General features: G+C 36.0%; 1 protein-coding gene across 4 annotated transcripts in view; it reads left to right on the top strand.

Moving 5' to 3' along the window:
• The window catches only part of Vps13b (vacuolar protein sorting 13 homolog B), a 641,091-nt gene that overhangs the window by 321,612 nt on the left and 294,003 nt on the right, over positions 1-25,476 (top strand). For all 4 annotated transcript variants that reach the window (XM_060392854.1, XM_060392863.1, XM_060392849.1 and 1 more), the window contains exons 28-30: positions 831-897; positions 4,092-4,500; positions 11,022-11,133. In XM_060392854.1, coding sequence (XP_060248837.1) covers positions 831-897; positions 4,092-4,500; positions 11,022-11,133 — 588 coding nt within the window. The remainder of the gene's footprint in view (positions 1-830; positions 898-4,091; positions 4,501-11,021; positions 11,134-25,476) is intronic.

Raw genomic sequence — 25,476 nt, 5'->3', positions numbered from 1 at the left:
ATTAATAGATTCATAATATTCATTAGTTCAGTAGTTTTTAATATGTAGGTGTAGATGACCAGTGTATGTTTCTACATATATTGCTCCATTATTCCCTAAAATATTTCTGCAAACATATTTGTAGTGCTATTTCTATATTTTTCTATTCTCAAATGTCATACTGCTATATCAATAACTACATGTCTATAATAAATAGCTGAAATTGTCATTGTAAAATTTAAAATATTTCAGTTGCTTTATATAATAATTGTTATGTTATATAACAAATACAACAAGTAGTAGAACTTGTTATATTATCTTAATAATCAGGTGAAAATTACTTTCATGTACTAACAATGAATTGTTAATTAGCATTTGATGTTTTTTAAATTTATTTCCAGTGCAGTATATTTAAAACGAAGTGATTTTTTTGTGTAATATATCAGTACAAACACTGAAGTAATTTCTGATATGAATATTATATACTATAGTTTATCCTTAGCTTCACTCTTATATTTATGTAAATTTTAAATTTTACCTAACTTATCATCATAATGATATGCTTAATAATATGTTTTATAACCTTTATGGACCCTCTCATATATGGAAGAGGGAAAAATTGATAAAAAGAAAATGAGTTATTCTGTCATTAGGAGAAATGCTCCCGTGCAGAGCCAGTGGCATGCTGCTCTGGTGTAAGTGGTTGCAGGCTGCATTGGTCCATCTGTGCTGTAGTATATACAGTGTAAAGTGCTTTACTTTACAACCGTTAACGAAAGTATTGTGTGATCATTTTTTTTTTATTTGCAAAAATCTGAAGAGAACAGATAAGGTGAACTTATGTTTTGCAGGCCAGGGGAAGGTTGGCAGTCAGGACATTTTGAAGGAGTATTTCTGCAGTGCAAAGAAAAACCTGTGGTGAGACTCATTTATTAATTTTGATTTTTGACAATATATGTTATATTGTTTGTTTTACTTTGCAATAGAAATAATGATACTAAGAATTAAAACTCAGAGTACATTCTTTTAGTTTTCTTCCTCTAAAATTATGTTAAAAGGCAAAGTTGCTTATTCTTTTAATCTGCTCATGTTTTGTAACCATATTCCTTTGTAGCAATTAAATAAATGTATCAAAAGGCAATGGTACAATTGTATCACATTTATTACTATACTTTATCATTTATGAATTGCTATGCTGACTTTTTGGAAGATTTTCCTTTGGCAAATAAGTTCATGATGGTTAGCCATTACTAGAAACTTAAAGTAATAATTGTTTACAGAGAGCAGTTATTTTCTTATATTTTTTAAAGTTGCCTCCACTAGCAATGATTTTGCAGAAGAAAGTACATACAGAGGTCATATTGAGGAATGGCTCTTATCTGAACCTGTGCAAACTTGAGCAGAATTAAAAATCTTTCCAGCTCCCTCGTTTCTCCTCCTCCCCGCTCCCTCTTTCTGTCTCTGACCCCCACATACACATGTGTGCTTACTGCCTTTTTTTTTTTTTAATGTCTTTTCACCTTCCTTGCACCTATCATCTCAGGTCTTGAGGAAGAGTTTTGGTCTTGGGGACACTATGGATGTCTTCCTTTCCTGCGCTCGAAAGCTGAAGAGTGTACCTTGTGGTTTGACCCTCAGTAAGCAGGGCACTCTCAATAATTGTTCTGCCTTCTCTCTTTCTGCAAAAATTCACTTTAAAGATATATGTCAGAATTCCCATAACAAGTACCCAGAGAAGGTACTGAACTGTCTGAACACTCAACTCTTGATTTTCATTTTCGTCAATCAAATTTACTTATAAAGTGAACTGTAATGTATTTTTGTATCACAAATTGGCTGTTATCTGTACATGTTAATGCTAATCTTAGTTTGTGAATAAGAATTAATATTGCCATCAATATAAGAAAAATCCAATTAAGTTATTAAGTAAAATGGCTTTCTAGTTGTGTTGAAAGGTCAGGAGCTGACCAGTACAGCATTTGTCATTCCTGGTTTACTTCTTGCCCAGACTGCTTTTTGTTTCGTTCTGCTTTTTTCTGTTATGCAGTTGTCATCATCTTACAGCTAGTTAGAAGTATTTTATTTATTACTGTCTTGAATCAAGTCAAGTTTGTACTTCTCTTGTTTTCCTGGGCACAGAACGAAGTTAGGCTGCATCCTAGTAACTTTCAGGTGTATCAAATGTATATTTTTGAATAGTACAACATATGTAAATATGTTATTAGACTCATTCTTTTAAGTGACATTCTTAAAGTTAATAAAGTTCATGAAAATTTAAAAAGTAGATGATGTTTAGTCTACTAAGTCACTACAAACATTAGTGTTTTATCAGTGTGTGTAAAATACTTCCTACTTCTTATGTAAAGCAAAAAAAAAAGGCAAAGATGTTATCTTTATAAAGTGTTTCCTATGGTTTTTCCTTTTACATGTAAAGCTGGCTAATTTATTTGCATGATAGCAATGCTTCTTTTCATTTGATTTTTAACTTTTTCTAAGAGTTTCTTTAGTACTAGAAACATGAGTCTGAGGTTTGTGTCAGTAAAACTTGAGTCTGGGGTTTGTGTCAGTAAAAGCTGCTCGGATTTCTTGTTGTTCATCTTCATTCTCATTAGTACATAAGAGGAGCATTCTTAGGCAGCAGGTGACTGTCACTGAGCTCCAAGAAACATTCTTAGTCAGTTCAAATGTCTTCAGACAACCCCACAAATTTTACTGTGAATCTTTTAAATATTTTGACATTTTTTCTTTCTACATTTAAAAACATGAATTGCCCTAGAGTAGGGCTGGGGCTGCAAGAGGGACTGCAAGCTGCGTGAGGGCCTTGAGCTGCTCAGTGTCGCCCACCAGTTACTTCTAAAAACGTTTCCTAATTATTTGTCGTCTTCAATTATTCATTTAACATTTTTCTCATTTAAATTTTAAATAAAATGCTGATTTTTACCATATGAAAATATGAAAGAAAATATTTTACCTCAGTTTTGGCTGAGTATATTTATTCTCCTTAGTTAACACTGGTATGGCAGCTTAAGAAAGTGAAACCCTTTCCCTTATGTACTTACTTACCTTTCAAGAGTGTTTATATATTCAACATGTTTCACAGATTTTTTAGCATTCATATAGTGAAATATCTTTTATATTCTTCCCAGGGTTGAAGTAAAAGCTTACTGTGAACTGGATTACTTAGATTAGTGTAGTGTTCTCCTCAGAATACAGCTTGGAGATCTGGAAATGGAGCATTGCCCTTTCTGTCTGTTTTGCCTGTTGTCCAGCAGCATAGGGATCAAAGTGCAGTACTTTTCTAGCTTTACTGTGGGTCTGTTTGTTTTCAGCATTGAAAGAAAATACAAGGGAAGCATATAGTTCATACAGAGAAGTTTGGAAGGGTTAAAATGCATTGAAGGCAGACCACTAGGGGAAAATACTATTTCAGCACAAAATGATTACTTTCTGTGTTTTTTCCAGTGGTCAAATAATAAACTTTAAAAATGCATACAAAGTTTTTTCACCTTCCCTCAAATCTAGCAGGCAATTGAGCTTAGAAGTAGAGCACTTACATAGCATGTGTAAGATGCTGAGTTCAGTGTCCCCCTCTCCCTGCCCCGCATGGGTGTGCGCATAAATACACTCACACCCTAGGTGTGATGGGATCACGCCTAGAGACCATTGCTTATTGCTTCTCACTTTGTCCTGTTCATCTATTGTGCTTCTTTCCTTTTCTTCTTCTCTAGTTCAGTTTTTCTATAAATATCCATCATCGACCCTAATATCGAAAAGGAGGAGGAGGACAAGGGGGAAAAATTTCAGCTATTAGAAAGAGGTGTTGGGAATAATCCAGTTAATTTTATGTTAAGTAATGTGTAAGATACGATTTTATGTGCCAGTAATTGATTAAGGGAAAAAGTTTCCTCAGGAAATTCTTAATTTTCAGGTCAGTAGTCTGATATCTGTGGAAGCTTTTAACCTCTCCATAAAAGTAACCATCCCCTTGTTTATTAAGAAGTGTAAGATGACCAACACAAAAAGGTCAAAATACTAATTTTTTTCTCTCTCTCATAATTATATTTTCCTTTTTAAAAAGTAAATGTGTATTCTGCTTTCCTTTTTTGGAACAGACAACTACAAAACTTCTAGATGGTACTTATCAGCAGCATGGATTTCTTTCTCTGACATACACAAAAGCTGTAACAAAAAATGTCCGCCACAAGTTAACCTCAAGAAATGAGCGAAGAAGTTTTCATAAGCTATCTGAAGGTTTAATGGATGGCTCACCTCATTTTCTTCATGAAATTCTTCTTTCTGCACAAGCATTTGATATTGTGCTTTGCTTTCCTTTACTTAATGCTATTGCAAGCATATTTCAAACTAAACTCCCAAAGACCCAAAGAGAGAAAAGAAAATCTTCTGGTCAACCCATGAGGACCCATACCTTGACTTCACGCAATTTACCTTTGATTTATATCAATACAAGTGTGATCAGAATCTTTGTTCCCCAAACAGAAGAAACACAGTCAACTGCTGAAGGTATGTTTTTCTGTTTTTTTTCCCCCCATGTGTGTGGAACTTGGAGATGGGTGGGTAGGGGGGTTGGATTAAATAATTATCTCTGTGAGACATGGGCAGAAGACGTATTAATATTTGGACAAAAGTCTTATTTAAATTTTTGCTTTTTTTATAGGATTTACTAACTATCTATAACCCTATTAATTAAGCAGAATGAGAAATCTGAGGAAAAAATAGCTTCTTTTTTCCTCTGCAGCATTTGCTTTCTGTCTGGAATTCTAATTCTGTATTCAGTTAGTATCCCAAGATATCTAACTTTTTGTTAAAAAACAAAATAATGTTCATAATGATGAAATTTATGAAAGTTCTGTCATAAATACCCAACAACTGAGGGTAGAAAAAAAAACTTGTCCAACAGACCAACATGGCTTCTCCAGGCTTCCTAGTGCCTCCTGGAAATCCAGCCTTGGCTTGTATTAAATTAATAATCCTGCTTCCCTCACGAGTAATTTCAACATTTTGTTTCCTCTGTTGTGTTAAAAATGGGGTGGGGTTAGGCATTTTTACTGACATTATAGCTTAGTTGTTAATGGTATGAGTTTTGAGAGTATACATACTGAATTAAAAATCTCATTTTTCTACTTAGAGTTTGAAATCTTGTTTACATTCAACCAAATTCTTCTGAGTAAGATGGTACTAGTACTTTGTTTGGTTGCAGGTTGTAGTGATAGCATATGGCTTCCTGAGACTCTTTTTTTAGTGCTAGATGCTTTCAAATAATAACAGTAGGAGACAACACATACAGTTGCAGTTCCATAATAAATTCTCATTTAATAGAACCATTCCAATGAGGAAGATATGTCCTTTCTGTTAATGCAGAGCCCTGCATGCCTTACATCTTACTTACTAGTACAAGTATATCTCTGGCCAAATTTAATATTGTGCAGTTCAGAGCTGCAGAATAGTCTGGGTTGTGATTTTTCTCTCTCTATTCTTGTGGTGACAGTTCTCTTAAACTGAGAGTTAGTAAATAACAGAAATTTATCTGTTACAGTCTGGGTGTTTGGAAGTACCAGGTAGAGGTGCTAGCTGATTTTTTGCATTGTCAGGGCTGTTTCTGCTTGTAGGTTAGCACCACATTGCTGGAACCTCACAAAACAAACAAACAAAACCAAAAAACAAGAAAGGACAAACTCATTGACCAAAAACCTTTAATAGCAGGGTGGAATGTTTGTGACTGAATTACTTTCTAGAGTAATTCTTAACCCACTTCTTAACCCCATCTTCTTGATTTTAATTCCAACATAAGCACTTTTGGAGGAACTCATGATTTCAACCCACAGCAACTACCCTACTAATCACTGTAGTATTGTGAACTCAAGAGAAAAGAAAAAAAAGGATTATTTGAAATGCAGATCATAGCCTATGCTACATAGAAATACAAGCAATCTACATTTAGAAAGCACAGGAATTAAAAAGAACAGCTGACTCTTCTTAGCAAGTGATGTGTGACCACTTGTTAACCAGAGAAAGAAAAGCTGCATAGCCCTTGCAGATACAATGACCTTTATGCATTTGCCTAGTTACTGTCTTTAGTTAGATGACTAGCTAATGAATATTAGAAAAATAATTTACAGTAAATTTACAGAAGTAAGAAGAAGAACCTACATTTTTTACAGAAGATAATTCCATAAGGGCTGAATTTGCAAGTTAGGTTACGGTTTTCTCATGAGCATGGTAGACATGACTGACATGAAAGACCACTTAGATTAGCAAACCATCCTTTTCACCATTTTTTTTTTATTTAACATGTATTTATGAAGAGAGGGGAGCATGCCACATGGGCATGTGGATGTCAGAGGACAATCTGGCAGTGTCAGCTCTCCTCCTGGCAGCAAGAACTCTTTTTTTTTTTTTTTAAAGATTTTATTTATTTTATTATGTATACCATGTTCTGCCTGCATGTACACCTGAATGCCAGAAGAGGGCACCAGATCACATTATGGATGGTTGTGAGCCACCATGTGGTTGCTGGGAATTGAACTCAGGACCTCTGGAAGAGCAAGCAGTGCTCTGAGCCATCTCTCCAGCCCCAGCAAGAACTCTTATCCATTGAGCTAGTGCTCTTATTTAATTTAAAATAAGTTATGTTAATAAGTTTTTTCACATCACAAAGATTCTTTGCAGAATCTTTATGTTCTCTATTCTGCAAATATCTAATCTCAATTGAATCTAAATTGGTAAAACCAAATTTCATTCAAATACAAGGCAAAAGGTGATAATGGAGATGAGAAATTGAGATGCAGAAGGAAATAAACACAGGTAGTGTGCTTGGAGGAGATAATGAACAGCAAAAACAAGGAGTGAGTGAGGTCAAGCATCCTCCTGTGGGCCTTCTTAGCTTCTTTGGGTTGGTGGATTGTAGCATTGTATTGTTAACTTGCTAAGTTTAAAACTGTATCAAGACTATAAACACTGTCAGCAAGTTAATTCTCCTAAATGAATTAGTGTAAGATGGTACTTTAAAGACATACATCTAAGCCATGCTTGTGGGTTGTGCCTGTAACCCCAGAAATCCTGAGCAGGGGCAATAGGATTGCTTCAAGTTCAAGGCCACACTCATCTGCAAAGTAAGTTTTCAACCAGCAAAGGCTCCAAAATTAGACTCTGTTGTATGTGCACATGCATGCATGCGTACATGCATGTTTGTGTATTTATGTATGTGTGCATGTATAATATGTGTTAGTGATTTTACTGCTAGGTATTAATGACTTGACGTTGGTAAGTGGTCTCAATGAGTATGATATAATGAATGTAGAAACTCTTTCGTGAAAGAACACAGAGTAATCTGCATTTGGAGTTCTCTGTGCACATCAGAGCAGTCTGAAATGACTTACAAACTAGATTTCCCTCACATTCACACATACTGAACCTTACTGCCAACATGGACTGTCACTGATTTAAGCCTTTTGTTGATAGTTTCGTATAGGCTGCTACAATGGTTATGACTTTATAAAAGTAGGATATTACACAGTGGTAAATTCAGTATGCTTTCAACTTTAGAGATGTTATTCCACCGAGCTCGTGAGAAACTTAGTCTCTTAAACACTTTTGCTTAATATTTGACTTAAAAATTGGTTTGAGGAGAAGATTCTTATGCTGATAATTTTAAGAACATCTTTCTCTTTATTTCTACTTCAGGACACAGGTGCAAGATTATGATTTCAGAGTTGTTCATGGCATTTTTTAAAGCACACATGCATGTGTACACAGATGCACAAGTACATGTGTGCGCGCACACACGCACACACATACACACACATGCATATACATCTATACAGCTACCCATGCACATGCTGTATTATCTCCACAAGAATGATCCATGTGAATTACAGTTCTTGCTAATGTAAAGCTTGGTAATGTAAAGCTTTTAAATAACATCTGATAATGATAAAGTTATCTTTTACATTGTAGCATTTCACTCAAGGAGGTGGTCTTGAGAGTCTGCTTTTAGCCTAAGTCATCACAAGTGCTTCCCCTGTAGCTTTATCTCCACATATAAAGCTGTTTGGATATAGTATGTGTCTCCTAGCCTTAGTGCTTCCTCACGAGGCACTTACATCAGCTAATGTGAAGAAGGAAGTCATTGATTTTCATGTTAAAATGCTTTTTTAATTTTAATTTTATTTTATTAATTACAGTTTATTCACTTTGTATCCCAGCTGTAGGCCCCTTCCTCATCCCCTCCCAATCTCACCCTCCCTTCCTCATCTTCTCCTATGCCCCTCCCCCAGTCCACTGATAGGGGAAGTCTTTCTCCCCTTCCATCTGACCCTAGCCTGTCAGGTCTCTTCAAGACTGGCTTTATTGTCTTCCTCTGTGGACTGGTAAGGCTGCTACCCCCCTTAAGGGGAGGTGATCAAAGAGCTAGCCCATGAGTTCATGTCAGAGATGGTCCCTGTTCCTATTACTGGAGAACCCTCTTGGACACTGAGATGCCATGTATTCCCTCGTGTGGCCCAACAATTAAAAGCAGTTTAAATGAGCCAAAAAGGTAGAGACTTGTTTATTTTCAGCTATAAAGTAACTGAAAAAAAAAAATCACTCAAGGCATTTTTATGTAATTTTCAGTTTGACTATTTTTGCATATATATGAATGAAATTTTCATAAATCAAATACTTCCTATTGTAAAATTTTAATCAGTGAATGCTTGTCAGTAAATAGTTTTATATGTGTTTTACTGTGACTTCATAGAGTAACTTACTTAGAGCATGTTTGGCTCTAACAGAGTTCTGTTCTTGGATCTGGCTTTGTTTGTAACACCAAGTATGTCATTTTTCTTCCATATGTACCTCATTTACTGTAGCCTTTCTACTGCAGTTGAGACTTCATATGGCGGGTACTATCTGCATCCTGGAAGACAGTTAGAAAGTCCACTAATTGTACTGTGGTATAGTCTATTCTCTAGGCTTACTATTTATTGATTTAATTGATGCCTTCTGCTTAATCAGAGGCTTTACCCACATGGAACCATTAAGCTTGGCATATAATGTAATATCTGGGAAATGTAAACACTGTTCATAGAATGAAGACATATAATCAAGCCAGACCTCCTGTCATTTGAAAATAGCACAGCTGTATGAGACATAGTTTTTTCTGTTTGATCTTTTGGGCAATGGGCTTTTAAATTATTATGTTTACTGAGATGTCCACATGTTAATATTTATTATGATAGTTCATATCCTTTTCTCCCATTTGCTGCCCACCCTTCTCCCTCCTCCCCTCTTCCCCCTCCCTACCACTGTAGCAGTTTCTCTAGTCATATTCATCCTGCCAGCCGTGCTGACTAGCTTTATTCTTGCTTTTTCATTTTCTCAATTCTAACTTTCCTTTTTTTCTTTCTTTTTTATTTTATTATTTTTTTTTTAACTAATCAGAGTCAGACAGAACCAAGTGTGCTGCTGAAGCAGCTGGAAATAATCTCCTAGCTTTTGCATTCTTTGGGTAGCACAATTTGGGATTGTCCCTTCATAGGACATTCTGAGGCCTTGCACCCAGCCCTTCTTTGTTTGTAGCAGATCCTAATGATTCCTTGAAAAGGCAAAAGGTTCCCTTTTTTATTTCTTTCTTTTGTTTCTGATACTTTGTATTCATATTTTCACCACCACTGCCTCTCTCAGTGGTATCTGTAATGCCTCACACAAGGTAGGCAGGCTTACTGTTACTGAGCTGTGTCGCTGACATTATGGGTTTTAAAATACTTAAAGTACAGAAAATTGCACATTATGTTAATAATGTTTAATAGAAACTAAATAGTCTGTTAAACAGAAAAATCCTGTCTCAAAAAACAATAATAATAATATTAAAATAATAACTAAATGATTTATTGTTAGAAGTCATCAAATTTAATGAAAGGGTCATTAAAAAGGCCGTATCCTTTCCAAATAATCTGAAGTAGCTGTGGGATACAAAAATGTGTAAACGTCATAAGAACATGAAGTTATATGATTTCTTATTCAATACAAAGAGAAGAATTAGAACTCAGGTATCGCTTTGGCTTTGACACTCTTGTCAACTTCATCAGAAAGTGAAACTTGTCCCCAAGCCCTTCCCAGGTGCAGTCACTGCAATTCAAGCACCTCTAATGACAAGCCAAGATGTTTTCTCATAGTAAATCATTTGAATCATTTGGCCTTTTTCTTCTTCTTCAGCATTGGAACTGTCACATTTCTCTCAGATTTTCTGACATTTCATAGCTAAAAGTGTTATACTGTATGTAATTGTGATATATTTAATTATCATTATACATATAAATTTAAAAAATGGAGATTTTTTTTGCCTGCATTGTTGATATGCTGTTATTTGTAGTGTTAAAATTCCAGAACTGAAAATTACTTTCAAGAACTATATAGTAGAATGATTGTAGAATTAGCTCATCATATGGCTTTAGTATTATGTACTTTCTGGGAGCGTATAGGCAGCCTGCTTCTGGCTTGCCTAGTAACCTGTGATGTCATCATGTGTCCCTCACCAGGTGTGTGGCAGAAGCAGTTCAGCTGCACACACAAGCTATAAAAGTACCAACCCGCCACTTTGCCTTGCTCTTACTCTCCTCTCTTGCTCTCTCTACCTCACTTTCTCTCCCCCACCATTTCTCTCTCTTTTCTTTTCCTCTCTATCTCTCTACTTCCATCCAATTAATCTCTTTTATATAATGTCTGTTGTATGTGTGGCATCATTTTTAAATAAATACTAACAATAATGAACACTTAATAATAACAACATATTGTTATATTAAGGCACAGTTGGGTTTTTTTTTTAACTTTGATTTTAATTGTTGTAAACAGAAAACCATAAAATAGGATAGGGAAATAAATAGACTTTTAAAAGTCTATTCAAAATTTTTACTTTAAATGTAGCTTTTGTTGTTATTTTTATTATTTGTTGGCCTTCTTGTAAGGTAGTGACATCCTATTTCCTCAAATATTTTCATTGTACATCGTAGATCTACAGGTACTCATATCTCTTCCTTTTGTTACAGTGAATCAGGCAGCAAAGGAAGACACGATGGTTTTGAAGGTTGGTTCTGTTGCCATGGCTCCCCAGGCTGATAATCCACTTGGCAGATCTGTCCTCAGGAAGGATATTTACCAGTAAGTTGATTTTCTTATGTTCAATCTTGGAATACTTTTGACCAGCAGAGAATTACAGTGATCAATAAAGCTTGCTTGGTGTGGCCTCTAGAAATAATTTTTTGCTGGGGATCTTTTGATATTTCAAACCAGGCTTTTCTGATTTTTCTTAGTTGTGGGTTTTTTTAATTCATTCAGACAAATCAAGTATTCCTGTGAAGTGTTGATAAATAGCAGAATGTAAGTACCAAGTCACCATGGACCGAAGAAACAGAGCTTAGAAAATTTTAGCCTTTGCGTTTGACCAAATCTCTAATCACATAATAAAATGAGCTCCTTTCTAGAAGTACCACATCCCACTGGAGTCTTGTTGCATCAAAGTGACGCATTTTCTTAATTTAAGCATAAGCCATTATTTGAAGTGTAGGCTTGTGGATGTCATATGGATCAAAGCTGTAAAGAAAAGCAAAGTTCTAAGGAGAAATTTCACAGTAAACACTTTCTGTGAAAATGCCTGGCTCTGGATTTTGTCACCAAGTGTTTGCAAACCACACCAAAGATATACGATGACTCCACTGCTGAACATATGTAATGAGCATGATAAAAATAATACATAACTTGTACTGAAGTTGGCCACTGCTGCCAGACATAGAAGTATATTTGCAAATAATGCCAAGTGAGAAAAGTCACAGAAATACAGATGAACAAGTAAGTTTTTTCACTGCCTGGATTTTTTTCTCCTGGTCTGCATTTCAGATGTTGTAGTCTTAGTCTTTTAAAAGCTTAAATGTCTACTGTTCTCCAATAGGTGTCACGGCTTTGAGAAGGTTCTAATTTAACTATTGTATGTACCACCTAGAATATGCAAAGTTTTTACTTTACTTTTTGTTTTAAGATTTGGTCTCACTATATGCGTCCAAATTTACCCAAAGTCTTTATCGTGCTACCTCAGCACTACTGTCTCCCAAGAATTACCATCATAGATGTGCACCACCATAGCCATGAGCTAGTCTCAAACAGACCATCTTCAAGTGCATATAGGGATTTTATCTGTAAAGTTTGTCCAATTAATCTGACTTACATATTGGTGTCTTCCTTATATCACTATTTCATGTAGTTTATAGTTCTTTATCTCCTTAGGCTTTTTTAGTTAAGATTACATCAAAATCCAAGGGTGTAAGAACTCAGTGAGGTTTAAGAATTATCTAACCCATCTTTTGGGGATTTAAAAAATTACAAGTAGGAACTATTAATAAATAATTGTTGTTTATCTAATAGTGAGTTAGCGTTAGAGCTTTCAGGGTTGTTGGACTATTGCTCAATGGTAGAGTGTTTGCCAGGAAGGCTGAGAGTCAGCCTTCAGTCTCTAGCCCTGTAGTAGGAGAGGAGGGAAGAGGATTAGAAGGGACTTTAAATTCTTCTAATAATTACAAGTCCTTCCTAACAGTTATTTCCTGTACTTTAGGAATACATCATCTTCATCTAAAGCCTTAGTTTACTTTTGGTGGGAAAAAATCTGTAGTAAAAGATCCTTATACCATTGGTGAACTAAGCCATGAGATCCCCCCACCCCCTTACCCTTCCCTTTTTAATTTTGAGTCCAGAATGACAACCTTATTGTTTGGAACTCAGTGAGTTTTTATTCAGTGAGATGTTCTCTCAGGTTTGCTTGGTTTCAGTTTTCTTAGTGGTCTTTCAGAGCACTGGTCTTCAATGTCGGTATCCCTCAGGGCACTTTTCTTTTGCCTTCTCTGCTCTTCAGGCTCAGGAAATATTGAATTCAAAACATGTATAGTAACTTTGAAGTCCCACATAGACAAGGCCTTTTCTAAGTGCTAGAGTGTCCAACACCATGGCATGCTAAATGGAGCCATTTCCTGGAAAGCTCACATTCCCAGTCATTTTCATGTAACTAAACTAACAAAGATTAACCGAGAAGTTCATAAAAAACACTTCAGGATCTCATTGAGATGCTGTGTCATCATCAAAGAACAAATAGCAGAAGTAGAAACAACAAAGGAATGAAGTAATTGGAGTAGTAGTGGCTTTTTTAGAGTAAAAATACAGATACAAAGAAAAAAAAGTCCCTGTGTCCTAAGGCTATGTTTATCTTTTTACAAATAAATTAACCAGAAATCTCAGTGGACAAGGCTGTAAAGATTCATGTTGTATGACTGCTGAGTATACACAACTTTCAGAGCACAAAGATCCACAACAGAAGTGGATTACTACTTCTCATGGTACAGAATGCGGAGAAAAATGGAAGTTGTATTAACAATGAAAGTATTCATTCTGGGGTCAATGAAAATGTTCTCAATTTAGGTTCAAAGGCAATCTTCAAAAATTGTGAGAGCTCACAGTTAGAGCAAACAAAAGCAGAAGCTTATCCACATTCTTTTGGGAGTTTATGGAGTAACTATTACATACATAAGATTATTCACAGTTATGTCCATTGGCAACCTTCAGCCCTTCCTCCCCTAGAGATTGAGTGAAAATTCCTATCATAATTTTGCCTTGGTCTTTCAGAAGACATAGCCCTATTCACCTCATTAGCTTTTAAGAACAGGCACTCTGCTCTAAAGATAAAGTTTTGGGTGCTGTGTGTCAGAAATTGGGCATAAATATATATGAATGCATATATAAATATACATGCATATGCATACATATCTACATATATATATACACACAAACATGCTTACATGTGTTTATAGTATCACAGTAATACACATTTCTGGTGGAAATGTAAAATGGCTATGTCAAAGTACTGGGCAGTTTATGTTAAGATTAAAGGTAGTTACAGTACAGCAGGTCCACTCCCATGTACATACATGTCCACAATGAAAGCTTACGGTGCAATTATCCATATTAGTTTTAATTAAGTTTTAAATGAAAACAGCATAAAGACCCATCAGAATGATGAATGACAAACAAAAATATGGCATTCCATGTAATTGGACATTCTTCTGCCATAGGAAGAAATGATAAACATTGTAACATGGCTTGATCTTGTACTCAGTTTGAAGCAGGAAGATAAATTCTTCTTAAAAGGTCAACTAAAAGACATTAATCAAATCACATGGGCTATATAGTGATAAATTGGCATCTGAGAGAGCTCTAAACGCACATGCAGTACTCCATAGGACCTTTGTTAATAGGAAGATCCAGCCATAAGAATTTAATTTGTACATTTCTTTCTTTCTTTTTCTATTTTTTTCCCTTTTTTTTTTTTAATTTTTCCAAACACAGTTTCTCTGTGTAGCCTTGGCTGCCCTGGACTCACTCTGTAGACGAAGCTGGCCTCGAACTCACAGAGATCTACCTGTCTCTGCCTCCCCGAGTGCTGAGAATATAGGTGTGTGCCACCACACTCAGATAATTTCTAGATATCTTAAAAGACATAGACATACTAGAAGTATATAAACCCACACAGGAGCCACCAGCAAATGTGGCTATTCTGCCTTTGGCAAGTCAAGCTGGGTTTTTTTGTTTTTGTTTTACATTAAAATACTATCAGATTTTATTGAAAAAAGTTTTATTTATTTTTATAGTTTTTATTTTTTTTATATTAATCACATGTTATTTACTTTGTAGTCCAGCCGTAACCCCCTCCCTCATTTCCTCTCAATCCCACCCTCCCTGCCCTTTTCCAAGTCCTCTGATAGGGGAGGTCCTACTACCCTTTCATCTGACCCTAGCTTATCAGGTAGCTTCAGGACTGGCTGCCATGTCCTCCTCTGTGGCCTAGGAAGGCTGTTCCTCCCTCAGATGGGGGAGGGGGGTGACAAAGAACCAGCCATTGAGTTCATGTCAGAAATAGTCTCTGTTCCCCTTACTAAAAAACCCACTTGGATACTGAGCTACCATGGGCTGCATCTGAGCAGAGGTTCTAGGTTATATCCATACATGGTCCTTGGTTGGAGAAACAGTCTCATGTAAGATACCTTTGCCCAGATATATTTGGCTCTTGAGGAGCTCCTATCCTCTCCACGTCATACTAACTCCCCCTTCTTTCATATGATTCCCTGCACTCTGCTGAAGGTTTTGTTTATGAGTCTCAGCATCTGCATTGAAACATTGCTGGGTAGAGTCTTTCAGAAGCCCTCTGTAGAGGCTCCTGTCCTGTTACTTTTTTTCTCCTACTTCCAGTGTTCATCCCATTTATCTTTCTAAGTGAGGATTGATCATCTTACCCCAGGTTCTCTTTCTTGTTTATCTTCTTTAGGTATATAGATTTTAATATGTTTATCCTATCTTATAGGTCTGGTACCCACTTATAAGTGAGTATATACCGTGTGTCTTTCTGCTCCTGTGATACCTCACTCAGGATGATCGTTTCTCGGTCCCACCATTTGCCTGTAACATTCATGATTTTCTTGTTTGTAATTGCTGAGTAGTATTCAATTGTGTAAAAGTACCACAATTTCTGTATCCATTCCTCTGTTGATGGACATCTGCGTTGTTTCCAGGTTCTGGCTATTAAGAATAAAGCTGCTATGAACGTGGTTGAGAAAATGTCCTTGTGTACTTGAGCATCTTTTGACTATATGCCTAGGAGTGATATAGCTGGGTCTTGAGGAAGCACTATTCCTGATTGTCTGAGAAAGTGCCAGATTGACTTCCAAAGTGGTTATACCAGTTTACATTCCCACCAGCAGTGGAGGAGGGTTCCCCTTTCTCCGCAACCTCTCCAGCATGTGTTGTCACTTGAGTTTTTGATCTTAGCCATTCTGATGGGTATAAGGTGAAATGTCAGGATCATTTTGATTTGCATCTCTCTGATGGCTAAGGACGTTGAACATCTCTTTAAATGTTTCTCTGCCATTCTATATTCTTCTACAGAGAATTCTCTGTTTAGCTCTGTGCCCCATTTTTTAATTTGATTACTTGATTTATTGTCTTTTAACTTCTTTAGTTCTTTATATATTTTGGATATCCGCCCTCTGTCAAATATAGGGTTGGTGAAGATCCTTTTCCAGTCTGTAGGCTGCCATTTTGTTTTGACAACAGTGTGGAAAAAGGTTTTAATATAAATTTGAGCATAAACATTAGATAGAAGGAAAGTGACATGTAAGAGAAGGACAGTAGTACCTGCCTTAGGGTGAGCATGGGCTTTTCAAGAAGAGATATTTCTAGATGTTTTGTTATGTATTTAATACGTACCAGACTTTCAAAATAAAGTAACACATATTTTTAGTAGCTTTATATCAATTGTGTGTTACTATGGCACTATGGTCGGCATATTGACAAATATATTATTACAACTGTAGCCCACTTTGAAAGCCCCCTTTTCAGCATGGCTATAAATTATAAATTGTGATTGATTATAGTGGCTTCTCTTTATGTTCGGCCTCATTTCCACTGAACAGTGCTGTACAAGAGAAGTCTGTCAGTACACAAGAAAAGCCTCCTCTTAGAGACAGTTAACCCAAGTGAATCTAACACAACTAAAGTTGCAAATCAGTGCCACCCTGGGTCAACTCCCATTTCATTAAGGATACCCATGCATTATCCTGTCTAATTGGCAAGAAAAGACATGGGTCTCAAGTGTGTGAAGGTGGGGTGGGGGGGCAGTGTTGACTTTCATGTCTCTTTATGTGTGTTTTATATAGAATAACAATTATAAAAGAGCAAGGAAGCAGGGAAATGTGACCCATTAGCAGGAAACAAATTGCTGAAAAATAAGTCAGTAAGAGAAAGACCATCAAATGACATCAGTGCCTTCCTCAATTGATCTCAATCTTTCTATTTGAGACATAATTTCTCACTGAACCTGCAACTTGCTAACTGAGCTCAACGAGCTGGCCAGCTATCTCCATATCCTCAGTGCTGAGATTATACATGGTGTTTTCACACCTGGCTTTTACCTGCATCCTGAGTATTTGAGCTCTTGTCCTCAGGTGCATCTTCCTAGCCCAAAGGTGATTTTTTTAAATTAAATAATAACAAAGTATGTGCACGAAGAAGTGGAGTTTTTCTTCTTACCAAGACTTATTCCAAATCCCAACCACTTCTTTATGATACACTCACTATTCATATTTAGGTCAATTCTGTTTTAGCCCATTTTCTTTTATATTTGTTTCTATGTTGTCTTAATAGTGCATCCTCTACAAAGTGTTTTCCAAGATATATTTGTGTTAACTCATTAATGTATTGTGGTCATCTTTTCATATCATATTCAGGAAAATGCTATTTTAAAGCTAATATTCCATACAGCATAGCTCCAAAGATTATTTTGATACTGATTTTTGTTTGGAACCAGCTAGATTTTCAACATTTTTACAAACTCCCCTAATGTAACTGTTCTTAATGTAACTGTTAACATTTCCAATAGACTCCTCAGATTTTAAAACATTATTTACATAATAAAATATAAACGCAAACATGAGTTGTCTCCTTCACTGGAAAATCTAATATAACTTAAGAATAGCAATAGCTCCAAAATATGCTCAAGTACACAACAAGGAAATTTGCTCACCCACGTTCATAGCAGCTTTATTCGTAATACCCAGAACCTGGAAACAACCCAGATGTCCATCAACGGAGGAATGGATAAAGAAATTGTGGTACATTTAAACAATGGAATACTACTCAGCAATTAAAAAGGAAATCATGAAATTTGCCGGCAAATGGTGGGACCTAAAAAAGATCATCCTGAGTGAGGTATCCCAGAAGCAGAAAGACACACACGGTATATACTCACTTATAAGTGGATATTAAACATATAATATAGGATAAACATACTAAAATCTGTACAGCTGAAGAAGCTGTGCAAGAAGGAGGACCCTGGGTAGGAGGATCAATCCTCACTCAGAAAGACAAATGGGATGGACATTGGAGGAAGGAGAGAGTAGGAAGCAGGACAGGAGCCTACCACAGAGGGTCTCTGAAAGACTCTACCCAGCAGGGTATCAAAGCAGATGCTGAGACTCATAAGCAAACTTTGGGCAGAGTCCAGCGAATCTTGGGGAAAAAACAGGGAGATAGTAAGACCTGAAGAGGACAGGAGCTCCACAGGGAAAGCAACAGAACTAAAAAATCTGGACACAGGGCTATTTTCTAAGACTGATACTCCAACCAAGGACCATTCATAGATTATTACCTAGAACCCATGCTCAGATGTAGCCCATGACAGCTCAGTCTCCATGTGGGTTCCCTAGTATGCAGAGCAGGGACTGTCTCTGACATGAACTGAATGTCTGGCTCTTTGATCACCTCCCCCTGAGGGGGAGCAGCCTTGCCAGGCTATAGAGGAAGACAGTGTAACCAGTCCTGACCAGACCTGGTAAGCTAGGGTCAGACGGAAAGGGAGGAGACCTCCTCTATCAAAGGACTTGGAGAGGGACTTAGAGGGAGGGTAGGATGAGGAGGGAATGAGGGAGGGGGCTACAGCTGGGATACAAAATGAATAAACTGTAATTAATATATAAAATATTTTAATTAAAAAAAGAATAATGATAGCTCTTGTTATCATTATTGTAATTATGAATTGAAAGTTGAAATTATTGTAGTGTTCTCTGTTGCCATTTGAATCAAGAAGGCTGAACAAGTCACTGAGATTAGGTTGTTACTGTGTTTAGGTTTTAATGTATTTACTCCTTGAATAACACCATTTGATGGCATCAGCCCCTCAAAGTGTGCATTATATTATATTATTATGATAATAATATAATATATTACATATATTATATTATTTTAATATGTTAACAGTCCCAGCCTTGTAACTCAGCATGGTCATCTACCCTAATCCTACCTCATCCTATACCTCAAATCTCACTGCTAATTTCTTCCTTACGTAGGACCTTGTTCAAGTTAATTGCTCATCCCAGTAATGTTAGTGTATTCTATTTTGAGGCTGTAATGTATATATTTTCAACTGTCTTGAAATACGATTATCTTCTGTGTCAGTTTTCAGGAGTTTTTATTTGAAAAAAAATTATATTGATGGCATGATAAATTCTTTTTTTGGGGGGGGACAGTTTGAGACAAGGTTTCTCTGTGTAGCCTTGGCTGTCCTGGACTTGCTTTGTAGACCAGGCTGGCCTTGAAATAACAGAGATCCGTCCACCTCTGTGTCTGCCTAATCAAGTGCTGGGATCACAGGCATGAACCACTGCATCTAGCTCGATTCTTAACATATTTTAACAAAATATTTCTTTGTTGCTTAAGAATCTCTTATCTTTATGTAATATATATTGATATTATCTTCTAGTACCTCCTCCAGCTCTCTTTATTGTCTCTAACCCAGTCTCTCTCCCAACTTAGGGCTCTCTTTTGTTTTTATTAATTAGACACCCTTACTCCAATTAATGCTGCCCCTATACAAATATGTGTGTGGCCATCTACTGGGCAAGTAGTAGCTTACAGCAGCCAGTCCTTTTCTGTAGCCATTAGCTACCAATAACTCCTCCAGTAATGGTAAGGTTTTCATGTAGTGTTGAACTTATCATTTAAAAGATCCTTTGCTTTTCTCAAATCCTGTTCCATTTTGAAGCTTCTGTGATCATGTTTTTTTTAATTTCAAGTTCTCTTTCAGCAGCCTTCTGATGCATGACTGACCAACCTATGTGCAGCTAGGTCATAGTCATTTTGTTGCAGCCCTTGGTGTGTGTAGTATGCTTCTTCAATATGCAGCTCTCTTTTCCTCTTCAGTGCAGTGCATACCGCATCTCATCCATGCACACAGTTACTTCATGAGTTAGACATTTTGATGATGTGTATGTTTTAGGGATAAGAAGTTCAGTCTATAGGCATTTTATCTGAAGTGTTTCATTTACATTTCATGATTTTTAATTTTTTTAACTGTTTATGTAACCATCTTTTTGTTTTTCATCTATTCTTGTTACTAGGGGAGGAGGAAATTTGACCATTTAATTACATTTTCTTTAGTGTTCTTAAAATGTTGTATGATGGGGTGGAACTGTTATTGCAGATTTATAACTATAATTTATGGTGAACATTTTGTTGTTGTTATTGTTTTCAAGACAGGGTTTCTCTGTGTAGCCTTGGCTGTCCAGGACTGTCTGGCCTAGAGCTCACAGAGATCCGCCTGCTTCGGCCTCCATGAGTGCTGGGATTACAGGCAGGTACCAACACGCCTGGCTGTGAACACTCTTAAAAATCCTAATCTTTTTGTTTCTTGGTTTTTGAAGGTTCTTGAGAATTCAGTCCATTTTTTTTTATTTTGTATGTATATTTTACAAGTTCTGAAATGACTCATGACCATGACCAGATCCAAATATTAACATAAATTTAACTAGGTTAAAATTTTAATTTATTTTATAACTTATCTATGATAAAGTCAGTATATTTGGGGTTTTTTTATTTTATTATTTTATAAGAGATGGTTTTCTTTTTTTTTAAGTTCAGTTATTAATCTTGTTTTGTTTTCCTGTTATAAAAATAGTCAAATTAAAGCTTGTTTATGTTACATTTTCTGTCTTGCCTTTAAGTAGTCATATTAATAAAATAGCTTTAAAATATATCAAAAATTTGAATTAAATATTTTTAGAAATTGGTACTTGTAGAAATGTGTTTTTGTACACCAAAATTACCTCAAAGTTAATGAGTATGTTTTGAAGATTTATGTTTATTTTCTTCGTACGCATTCCGAATAGTTGAGAAATACTGAGCTCCACTTATATTTCTGAGACTAACTCTTATAGAACGAATAAATGTGGAAGCCATTTAAGATCTATTGTCTACTTATATTACTATACTGTTATATTATTTAAAAATTCAGAAAAGCTTTTAATATTTACTCTAGAAAAAAATTGAAGTAAACTGAGTATAACAATATAAGTTTAAAAACAGTTCTGTGCTCTACCATACAACAATGACCATGTTCATAGCAGCTTTTTTTGTAATAGCCAGAAACTGAAAACAACCTAGATGTCCATCAAGCGAAGAATGGATAAAGAAACTGGTACATTTACACCATGAAATACTACTCAGCCATTAAAAACAAGGAAATCATAACATTTGTAGGCAAATGGATGGAACTAGAAAAGATCATCCTGAGTGAGGTAACACAAACCCAGAAAGACACACATGGTATATACTCACTTATAAATAGATTTTAGTCATGTAGTACGGGTTAGACATAGTATAATGCACAGACCCCAAGAAAGTAAGTCTGATGGGCATCTTTGGCTTAATTTGGGTTCCCTATTCAGAGGAGTGGGGGATATCTCTGACACAGACTATATTGCTTGCTTTTTGATCACTTCCCCCTGAAGGGACCTCCCTATAAGGCCACAGGGGAGGAAGATACATTCAGTCCTCATGTGAATACATGAGCTGGGGTGCCTAGGTAGAGGGGCTCCTCTATTCTTCGAAAGAGGGAAGAGGGGATGCAGGAGGGAGGGTGGGACTGTGAGGAGAGGAAGGAGGAGCTGATGACCAAGATGTAAATTGAATTAATTAATTTAAAGAAACAATTATAAAGTAGCATATATATTAAAAGAATTTTGAAAAATCAAAATCTTTTTGGTTTGTGGCATTTTTAGTAGGTTTTGTTTTTGTTTTTGATGCTCCTCCTTTTCCCAGAAAATCCCTGTCCTTTTTGTACTGGACATTCATGCCACAACTTCTGTGTTCAACTTTACACTCATGCCACAAATACTGTTCATCTGCTCATGTCCATTCTTTAAAAACTTCATGAATTGTTAGTTTTTCCAGCCAATTCTTTGATGCAGGCATTCATTTGCTAGTTTTGTGTGCCCATTACTTAATAGACTGGAATCTGCTCTTACAGTTCAGTGTTTCTCCATAGAGAACTTATTCTCTTAAAAATGTCCACACAGTATATGAAAATTATTCATGAATCTTGGCATACTAAAAGATGTCTTTTGTAAGTGAGATTTCTAACATATACCTTTGTCTATTTAGCTCAATATATTGTAGCTTGAAAGAATTGTGAAAAGTAGAGTAGCTCGCAAACATGGTGATATATATATACATATGTACATATATATGTATATATATACATATGTACATATATGTATATATGTGTATATATATGTATATATACATATATATACATATGTTAATTTCCAGCACTCAGAAGGTGGAAGTAACAAACTTAGGAGTTGAAAGCCAACTCACATGAGATCCTCTCTTTAAGAAAAAGAGAAGATAGGCTGGATGGGTGGGTGGGTATATGGATAGGTAGATGGATGCATAGATAGATAGAAAGAAAGAAAGCAAGAAAGAAAGATAGGGAGGTAGATAGAAAGATAGGGAGTGGATGGTTGATAGATGATAAATAGATAGATACATAGATACATAGGGAGATAGATGATTGATAAATGAGAGAGAGAGATTGCCATTTTCCCCAACTGGTAGAAAACCTTGATTCCCTGCAGTGATGTATACACAGAGTTGTCCAATACCATTGCTTCTTTGTGAGCAGCTTTGAAACCTAGCCACCCTGCTTTCCTCTCTCAGCTTGAAGCAGTAGCACAAGGTACAGAGTTTGCAATCAGAAATGTCTTTGTACGTAAGTACTAAGAGAACCTGCCTTTTTTTTTTCCCAAAAAATTTACTTGATGACCAGTATTTTGAGGACATTGTTGTTTACCATAAAAACTTTGTTTCCTAAATGGAAACTATTATTTTATTGAAGTTGACAAAGGTTTATAAGGTTTAAAGGTTTAAATTTTATTGACATTCATGTGTTATTTATTGATGTTTTTAAAAGCATGATTACTCCAAGTCTGGAATATACTATCTTGTTCAGAGTTTTAGCATGTTAGAAAACATCCATTTGCAGGTGACCTAGTATATTTTAAAAATAATTTTAACGTCCAATTTCAATTCCTCTCTTATGTATATAGTCTCATCAGTCTTTCTAATGGCAACCCTAACTTCCAAAGGACCACGCTACTGTTCCTATTATGGAAAAGCACATTGGTGTGACTAAGAAACTGGTGGCTGAGAGGAACTTAACTTTTCAGTTTGTATTTATTTCAGCTCCATTTGAAGTGTATAAATAGAAGAAATTCACATGAGCTTAACATCAATAATACATAAGCATGTTTGTTAGTAAAGGAGGTCTATTCTATTTAAAACAGGATAATATAGGCTGGAGAGATGGCTCTGAGGTTAAGAGTAGTGGCTGCTCTTCCAGCATTTCTGAGTTCAATTCTCAGCAACTACATGGTGGCACACAACCATCTATACTGAGGTCTGGGGCCCTCTTCTGGCGTATAGGTGTACCTGCAGGCAGAAAACTGTAAGGCAAATGCTACAAAACAAAACAAAACAACAACAACAACAACAACAGGGTAATATGGCTGTAGAGATGGTTCAGCAGTTGAGAGCACATGCTGCTCTTGCAGAGGACCTAGGATTGATTCCAAGCACCCACATGGTTTTCATAACCATCTATAACTCCAGTTTGAGGGGACCCAGCACCCTCTTATGACCTCTGTGGGCAACGAGCACACACAAGGATACATACAGGCAAACATTCATACACATAAAATTAATTTTAAAAGTAAAAGTGGAAAATATTTTTCCAGAAATTGTCATCATAACCTTTCTTTTTCTTGATGAATGTAGCTCAGCTTACTGCATTGCTCCTCTTTGCAGTATGCTAATACTTACCTTGTGGTCTGTTGTAACAGAAAGCTGTTGTGAAGTTTAGCGAGGCTTCAGATAACTCTTTTCCATGTCATATTGACTCAGAAGAGGGGTATCTAGAGTAACTTGCCCTAAAGCTCTGTTTGAAAGTACTAGTGGAGTTTTAGTTCTCATCATATTCTTCAGCTGATAGTTGCGGGTTTGAGATTTCCACTTGGCTCTAACTAAAGAAACTACTATTCTGTGGCTTCCTGTAGCAGGATATATGTTTCCATGAATTTGTGTGTTTGCTGCCAAAGCTTCCTCAATAATAGTCTCAAAATGACTTTAAGTTCTACTGTCATAAGTTGTAGAATGTTTTTAAAATATGTTTTACCCTTTTATTGAGTTCTTTTGCTTGCTGTTGTAATTCACATTACAAAGAAGCTACAGCATAGTAGGATATGCTATGCTTCAGATCTTATCATGAGTTTCTTAATATGAAAAAAAAATCTGTCTTACAGTTCTTGCAAATACCCTTGGGTTATATGAGTTACGATGGATATGGAATATGTCAAATCCTGATTATAATCTTTCATTAAGGCAGTAACGTTTTCATGCTAATTTAACGGATAAGCATAACATTTAAGAGAGGAAGCATAATGTACCTTTAAAATACACCCGAAGGGCCAGCAAGATGGCTCAGTTAGTAAAGGAGCTTGTCACCAGTTCTGACAAACTGAGTTCAATTCCTGGGACCCACATAGTAAAGAAAATAACAAATTGGCAAAAGTTTTCCTCTGACCTCCACTCTCATCCACTCACTCACCTACCAAAACACAAAAAAATAAATAAATGATTGTAATTAAAAACAGTTTAAGTACACCTTAAAGTAAATTTAAAACTTTAAATTTCCAGAATATTTGGAATATAATGCTTGTTTACCATAGCTACTGACATGCAAGACAGAAAAATAATGTCAACATATTGTGCTTTCCTCTAAAGTGCCTGATATATCTTTTTTCCAGTAATAATTGAATGTTATAATTAAAGACTATCCTGTAGGTTTGTTTCCTATATGTGTCCACGGGTGGAAGGATGGATACATGATACATCATACATACACAGTTTTTAAAATGACTCTTTAGTAAACTTGTAAATGTGAGATGCCATATTTAGCCTCTGTTGACTAGTATCCATTTCTAGCCAAGAGCCTCATGCCTCTACGGCAGAGGAGCTAATTAGAAGGGAAACTAGGAAGCAAGGGTTCTGCACATATTTGCTACATATACACAGTAGATTACGTGAGTACCTGTATAAAAAACAGCAAACACTCATACAAGAAAACACTTGTTTTCTACAGTATCAGTATGAATGACAGCTGTCCCATTGCATGTTTCTGTCTATTACTGTGTCCACTGACATTAGTGTTTTAGGGTAAACACTATATTTATGTAGTAGAAATGCTTATCCTTTGTTTAGAGGCTCTGTGCCCTCTGTATTGAAACCATTCCCTAGTCTGATGTACTTTTCTACTGTAATTTCTAACCTTGCACTTTGATCAGAATTAGATAGCAGAAAAATAGTTCGTATTGACAAAAGTAGTGAGAAACCCAGATGTGATTGTCAAGGTAGGTAAAAACGGCCAGTTAATGCTTTATTATTTGTGCTTTCTTCATTCTTGAAGTTACAGCTTCCACAGAAGAGAATATTAATCACTTTTAACAGTTTAGTGAATGTTTACATATGTACACAGACATATTAACACCACCCAGAACCCCGCAGCCTTCATTCCTGCGATAG

This window comes from Meriones unguiculatus, chromosome 1, assembly GCF_030254825.1.
Source record: "Meriones unguiculatus strain TT.TT164.6M chromosome 1, Bangor_MerUng_6.1, whole genome shotgun sequence".
NCBI classification, from domain to species: domain Eukaryota; kingdom Metazoa; phylum Chordata; class Mammalia; order Rodentia; family Muridae; genus Meriones; species Meriones unguiculatus.
The sequence above is the reverse complement of the archived record's forward strand: the minus strand, read 5'-3'. Positions and strand labels throughout refer to the sequence as shown.